Raw genomic sequence first — 7,666 nt, forward strand, 5'->3', positions numbered from 1 at the left:
GAAAAAATGGAAACTAAGGTATCTATGTCCAGACCATATAATTTTGTGTATATTAATCTTGAAAATTACTGTGTTTCCTTCTAGGAATGACTAAGAGTGTTTGACTCTCCAGTAAAGATATCAAAATGATACATTATTTTTTCAATGTGTATGTCGATATTAATGAATTGCAGTACGTTACCCACTGCCAGGCGAAACTGAGCTTGGGTCCATGGTCACGTAGGACAGCAATTCCTTTGGTCATTCATGCAGTATTATGCATAGTGAAAAAAATTCATGATGAAACTTAAATATAAATTTGTTAGATCAGGGATGTGTCTATGTGCCTTGCTTTGCCTGTGACTCAAACTCAGTATATACTTTGTGGAAGAACAGTTGGTTTAGGTACTCTTTTGGGAATTTTGTGTGTTGGGCTGGGCAACACCAGGTGCTGCCTTGTTCACTTTTTAGATTATTAAAAAAAAAAAAAAAAATTCCCATGATGGTAAATAAATCTTTTCTGATAGTGAAATTATTGTATGAAGTTACAGTATACCTTTTGGGGTCTTCCAGAGATTCATAGAATCATTTTGGTTGGAAAAAACATTTAAGATCATCAAGTCTAGCTATAAACCTAACACTGCCCAGTCCACCTCTAAACTGTGTCCCTAAGCACCGCATTCAAGCATGCCCCTCCAGGATCCTGTAATTTAGCAGACAATTTTTTCTGCCTATTGATGAACAGAAAGGGTGACCTTCTGTCTTTAGTTTTATGATAGCAGCTCTCCACTTGGGCGTATACCTTTTTTATAGGGAATGTTCTGTTGTCTTTGGAATACTCTGGAAAATATACTAAAAAAAAAATAAGATCTCTATTAAATTGTTTAAGTGCTTTGGTTTATAGTTTCCACACCCTTAAGTGAGGAATTGTATCTTGTTATGTAGTCACCTTGAAATCTCTTTGAACTCAAGACGGGCGAAGGCAGAAATGCATGTAGGCATTTAATCCTAACATTGAAATTAGATCCTCTAGATACAGATCATTATAAAAGACATAGGTAATCCTGTTAGCTTTTATTGTCAGTCTCCTCTAAATCTTATGTCCTTAATATGCATGGAAGAAAATGAAGGAATGAACTTCTTGAACATAGACAGAGATTTTTTTCTCCATTGAAATGCATGCCATTTTGTTAGGGTATGGTTTACCAAATGGTACAATTTTAACTAACAGGCTGTTTTCATTAAAATAAGAATGTACCATTGTCCAGTTTTAGCCATGCAGTCCCACTGTTTTACTTGAAAAGCTGGCTCTGACATTCATCTGTTAATCCAGGAAATTTGATTCAAGCTATAAAAGTAACTGGAAAACCTTTCTGGCAAAATTGCAAAAGGAGTGGAAAAACAATTGATTTTGCAGCAAATTCAGTAGCTTTGTGCATGGTCTTCCTTGACACTACACTTTTTGTCTTTAGTGAGTTGAATATCGTGTAATTTTTCCTCTAGGATTCTGTATAAAAGGCATTAAGTGGTTAAAAAAGTGACAACTGAGAAGTGATGTAGCTTGTGTTGGTGTCAAATTCCTAATCAGCAAAACATTCTCTAGTGTGGTGATTTCTGAATTATAAAAGGATGGGTATCAATGCAGCAAGCACTGATACTTTGTATATGCACAACTTGAAGCGTTCTGGTTAGTGGAGTTCTGTATAAATAGCTCTTATAATTGGAAGCATTGTAACTGTGATGATGCTTTTGGTTTTTTAGGAGCAACTTGAGACAGAAGTGAATGTTAATTCTCAAACAGAAACTCTTCAGACAACTTCTCTGCAGGCTCCTCAGGTACTGTTTTTAAAAACAACACCTCTCTGTGTGTGCTAATTTGTGGTGAAAACATTGAAATGAAAATGAGTCCAGATGTTAAAAATAAATGTATAATTTTTAATATAAATCCATTGTACAGAAAGCTGCTTGTTGTTACTGTCACAATTTTTGTGTTTTAGATGGTCATTGATCTTATTGAATGTGCATTGTAGCTAAACATGTATGGCTTGCCATACAAACTGACCGAAGCTGGATTCGCTCTTCTGAATTGTACCTTCAAAGTAAGGGGCTCAGTTTATTCCTTTGTGCCTTGCACATCACAGAGTAATCCTTTCTAACAAGGAAACAAACGCCTTAAATAGCTGTTGCTCAAAGATATCCTCGTAGAGGTTGAAATGTCTGAAATGTAACTTCAGATTCTGATAATTTGGTATGATAAAGAGGAGGAGAGAAGTTGTAATCTTATAATTTTATTAGCTAGCTGTGTCTCTTCACGGCAGGTGTTGCAGGTATAAGGAGTATTGGAAAAATAGACATTAAGTAAAGAAATCTGTGGCATTCCCTTAAATTTTTGTTCCTTATATTGTAACAACTTTTAGAGAACACATCTTTGTCTTTAATCACATTTTTAAGATTCTCTTATTAATCTACTGATTAAAGATTCACTATTACAAAGCATTTTATGCACATTTTAATCATTAAATGATGTGTAGTAAATGTATTGATAGACAGTGGGGATATATTGCAGTAGTGTTAATGGTGTTTGTTATCAGACTTTTTGAACCAGATGAACAGTACTGAATAAGGGTACCAAAATTGGCAAAAACTCTGGATGTTACATGGGCACTCTAAAGGGATTCAGGGAAATTTTTAGATCATTTACTTTACCAAGTTTATTTCACCTGTTGAGGGATGATTATATAAAGTTTTGTAGCTTTCACAGATTGTGTAGTTGTTGCTTTAGCACAAGTAATCTGGAAACTGCAAAAGAATGGTGGGCCTCTTCTGTCAGTTTTCAGAATTCTTGTTAATTTTGTTTAAAACACTGCTTATGATGAAGATAATAGAAATGTTATACTGTGCACAAATCAGAGTGGGCTATGGGGGCAGGGAGGGAGGCAGGAGGTCAAAGCTATTTTGCCGTGAGTCCTTGTTGCATTGTGCTTTGCTACCATATCAGTCACTATTAACTTGATCGATTTGTTTTTAATAAAACAACAATTAAAACCAATTGTTTTAATGCAGTATTTCCCATGTATCAGATGTACCTTGTATTAATATTGAACGTTATAACATTAAAAAAATAATTTTATGATAAATGATAGGAAGTAATGCATGATAACTGGGTTGTTGGGATGGCAAAAAATCTGCTGCAGTGGAAAATAAATACTTCAAAATTAAACAAAAACAAAAAAACCCCAACAAAAACAGAGGCACAAGCATGTGTGAAGTTAATGAATCACACGGAATCTGGAGAGTGTTCCTTTTCTGTGTTTTCCTTTATTTGGCTTTAAATATAAATTTGCTGAACGGTATTTAAGTCTTTGAAGTGAGAAAAAAGTGGTCAGATTATTTTCAAGTTGAAATTCTTAACCCATTCCTATAGCATTGTTTTATTAGAGTTCGTAATATCTTTTCCATGTAAGTCTACACCAATATGAAAAGTTGGAAATTTGGCTGTAAAGAGCTTTTAAACAGTCTGAAATGTGAATGTATGAAGACATAACTTTGCACTGGGGACAGTTCTTCACTGTTCATATGTGAGGGACTGAGGTTTAACACTGAATTGTTCAATGGAATTTATAAATACTAAAAATATAGGTCAGTTAGTAGGTGTCACCAATCAAGCACCCCTATTATGTGGATATTGTTTTATTATAATGCAGGTTATTAGTAGGCTCAGCTTTATCTGCAGCACTCCCTAATTTCTTGCAGTTGTCAAAAAAGGAAATGCACACTATGAAAGAGAATCTTGTACAGATTTTCCTTAATGACTGTGTAGTCAAGGGAAATACCTGCTTCTAATTTTGTAACTTGTAATTATCCTTGTCTTGATATATTCCTAAAAACTCTTCTGAAGATACTGTTTTTGAAAGTTAGTGCCAATTACTACAATATTTTTCTTTTGATATTTACAGAGTTAAAATACAACCTAACTCCTTCTTTTCTTTTCAGAAAACGCCCAGTACAGACCTTTCAGATATCCCTGCTCTCCCTGCAAATCCTATTCCTGTTATCAAGAATTCAATAAAATTGAGATTGAACCGGTAAAAACAACCTCAGGGGTCCATAAACAGTATCTGCCAACTCAACCTGTTGTCTTCTAATGCTAGAAAAAAAGGAGAATGGAGGGTGCAAGACTAGAACATAATCGCAAATGGATTTAGGTATATTTTGTGCACTTCCCTTTCTGGGCTAAAATCACCACTTGATTGGAAGTCCAGGTTAGTATGTGAAGCCAGGAGTACAATTAATGTGTTAGCAACAGTTGCATTAAATATTTCAAAGGATTACTGCCTTTAAAAACATGAACACTATTTGTAGCCATATTTGACATTCTGATTGAATTTGTTTGATGCATTGTTTCAAAATTGAGATAAAACTGGCATAAGAATCCCTTTAATGCACTTTTATGTACTTTTTTTTTTTTTATTGGACTATGACTAATTTTAGATCTTATTGAAGAATCTCTTCGGTAGTAGTAATCTGCAAATTGGATGTCATTCTATGATATACTATACATTGAAAACAAAATGTATAGTATATCTAGTTCAACTGCCATCAAGCAGCAGTAAGCCTTTAAAAGTCAAATAGTGAGGTTATAAGACATTAGTTGAGGAAGTAATTGGGAAATTTTGGTATTGATGGGACACGATTAAGATGTGGTCTACTTTTATTTATAGGATTGTTTTAAGGTGCATACAGATCAACAGTCAAACATCAAATAAACTTTACTTTGAGCTAATCAAACTCCTTATTCCCTTTTTGATCCCTTTATTTCTTGGGAAAAGCTTTTGCGTTTAATGTTGGGGGGTTATTTTGCAGCTTGTATGCACCATCTAGGACAATAAAAACAAGAGATGTACTCATTTGGGTTCCTCCCCACCCCTTACCTAGTCATATATCTTGTGGCCTGTAGGCACAAATTCAAAATTTTGTCCCATGACTAAAGTGTTTAAGTAAATATTGTGTGCCTGTGAAATACAACACCTGTCTTGATGGCCTTTGAATCACTAAATATAAGATGATTTTTGTACACTCCGTAAAAGTCCTATGTGCATTAAAAAGCTTCAAATTTTAAATAAAGGCAAAAAAATTTTCCCTAAGAATTTTAACCTTTTTGTTTTTAGATGTCTCATCAGAAATAGTTTTACATAGTGAAAAACACTGAATTTTTAAGAATCATATTTCTAGTAAGCACTTGACATCTAGTAAGCTCTCTTACTCCTATTTTTTGTTCTTGTAGTCCTATCAAAAAAGTAACTTCTTCTTCTTTTGAAAGAACTGAATCTCTCGTGGCAAAGAACAGCAGTATTTGAGGAACATGAAGGATATCAACAATAATACCAGATGTAGATAAAGAACTTCATGTTACTGTTACTTAAGTCTGAAATATGTGGGATGTCAAATCATACTTCCCATACTTTGAGTAGCATGAACTCCCTTCTCCCATTGTCCCCCATCCTATTACACGTGCATCTTTCATGTTAAAATTAAATTACTTACACTCTTCCCCTTATCCTTCTAAATTAATTCTCCAAAGTCAGAGTGTAGCTTATCTTTTACTTAGGCTGTGCAGTAACTGAAGGGGTTTTTTTGCCATTTGTCTAAGATGTCTAGTATACAATATTTCTCTTTTCCTTGCCCTGTGCAGCCTGCTGTTGTCCACCCCCCAAAGAAGGTTATATTAACAGTTGAAGTGTACAAGGTGTCTGTGTATTTTGTGTAGCTATGGAGTTTAGATCGAAATTGCCAGGCACAAATTTAGTCTTGTCATTTTGTTTACACATCAGAAAATCTTTTTCATTTTATTAAACGTTTCATGTAACTGCACCCAAGTTTTGCCAAGCTGGAAACTTGGAATCTTTCTGTATAGTGACTTTTTAATTCTAGTTTTCATAACCTGGAGATCAGACTGTTGCTTTCGCATGATGTACGTAGTGTCTCATGACTGGAGTTTGCTTTGTTTTATAGTATCTGTACTCCTTGTATTTTTCAAGAGCTATTTTGTAAACAGATGATGTATTTCTCCATTGAAAACACAATAAAAAAACAGCACAATCCCATAGATGTCTGATTTTTCTGAATGTGTAAAATTGATTTTACTCTCAATTCACACTTTGCTCTTAAATTTTCTGCTAAGATAAAATATGGTGTAGCCTAAAAGAAATAGTACATAAGTGCATGTGGTTGTGGATTGTGCAGTGGCTTAGCAGGGGCAGAGTTTATTGCCAAAAAACAAACGAAAAATTTTTAAGAGCATCCAGTCCTTGTGTCCCGATTCAGAGTCCATCTCAAAATCTTAAATTCTTAAAAGCAGACAAAAATAGAAGAAATGTGTGCATAAACAATCTGGGGCTATATGATTTTCTTTAGAAGTTTGAACTCATTTTTTTAAAAACATCAGCTGTAATAGTTTTGGCATCTTACACTTGCTTTTCTGGCAAGGAACTGTTTTGTCAGCAGATGGCACTATTTCTCTTCTTGTTAAATAGCTCAAGCTTGCTCTGAAATAAAAGTAAAAATTACAAGTAGCTGTGCATCGCTTGATTGATCTTTGTATCAGCATGAGCCCAATCCTCCAAATACTTGATGTGAGTAACTTTAATAAGTAGCCTCCTTTTGACTAAAATTTCTTTAACTGCTAAAACCACTGATGATTATAGTCTTCACATTATAATTACCCTGCCTAAAACAATAAACCTTTGTGTTGTATATATTTTTCACAGCATGCAATTGCTTGTCTTGTTTAGAACAGATTCATCATCTTTATATCTTGCCCACCCCACATCTTTCATCACAACTGGTGTTATTTAGGGCTTTAATTCCTCTTATTTTCTTCGACCAGTAAAAATCTGCTACTAGATACACAAATTTCTGTTCGGTGTTTCTCAGCCTACTGACAGGAGGCTTCAATAGGCTTGTTTTTCTGAGTTACCCATCATGAACCTCCAGAAGTAAGTTCATGGACTCATAAGGATCTGCAAACAAGAAGCTGAAAATTACTGTTGTAGCCAAAATAATTAACATTAATAAGCCATGGTTCTAACAGATGGCTTTAGACATACTGATTTGAATCCGACATTTGAATTGATGAGTTGTAGCTAAAGTTGTGCTTCCTTGCTCTAGGTAGTATGTGCATTTTTTTTCAGCATCATTGTAGCTGAACAATGCTTACTAAAATTTTGTCATTTAAAAATGTACAGGTCTTGATAGTGCACTCACAAATGTCTGTATACACATACATTAGCTGAGTACTTGGTGGGTTCACTTTTCTAAAGATCCAGTGTTCGTATTGGAGAAACATAAGTAATAAACCATTTTTAGTTTAATAATTTTAGTAGAATTAAGGTTCTGTTCAATAGATACAAACCATCTTGGATTTGTTCACAGAGGCAGATTCAGTTTGATACACCTACAGAGTTCAAACTAATAATTTTCAATATTGACAGACATCAAACGTTAGCTGCTATCATCACCAAAAGAATGCAAACTTTGACATCAAACTTCAGAGGGCATGTTTTATTATGAAAAAGATAATACGATGAAGCACTGCTGGATGTCCCATCTGCTTTGTGGATATTTAAGTTAATAGTTTTTTAATAAAGTTTAATTAACGTATATTTGTGTTGTTCTGACTAAATTCTGG

At 34.2% G+C, this 7,666-nt stretch overlaps 1 protein-coding gene across 1 annotated transcript in view; it reads left to right on the plus strand.

The window, feature by feature from the left end:
* The window catches only part of LOC104521789 (poly(A) polymerase alpha), a gene marked incomplete at its 5' end in the record, with an annotated part of 37,524 nt that extends 32,663 nt beyond the window's left edge, over positions 1-4,861 (plus strand). Inside the window, 4 exons of the mRNA XM_029083985.1 lie at positions 1-18; positions 1,741-1,815; positions 2,010-2,078; positions 3,973-4,861. Coding sequence (XP_028939818.1) covers positions 1-18; positions 1,741-1,815; positions 2,010-2,078; positions 3,973-4,068 — 258 coding nt within the window. The remainder of the gene's footprint in view (positions 19-1,740; positions 1,816-2,009; positions 2,079-3,972) is intronic.
* Between the last annotated feature and the right edge of the window lie 2,805 nt (positions 4,862-7,666).

The sequence above is a fragment of the Antrostomus carolinensis genome, unplaced genomic scaffold (genome assembly GCF_000700745.2).
Source record: "Antrostomus carolinensis isolate BGI_N321 unplaced genomic scaffold, ASM70074v2 scaffold2263, whole genome shotgun sequence".
NCBI lineage: Eukaryota > Metazoa > Chordata > Aves > Caprimulgiformes > Caprimulgidae > Antrostomus > Antrostomus carolinensis.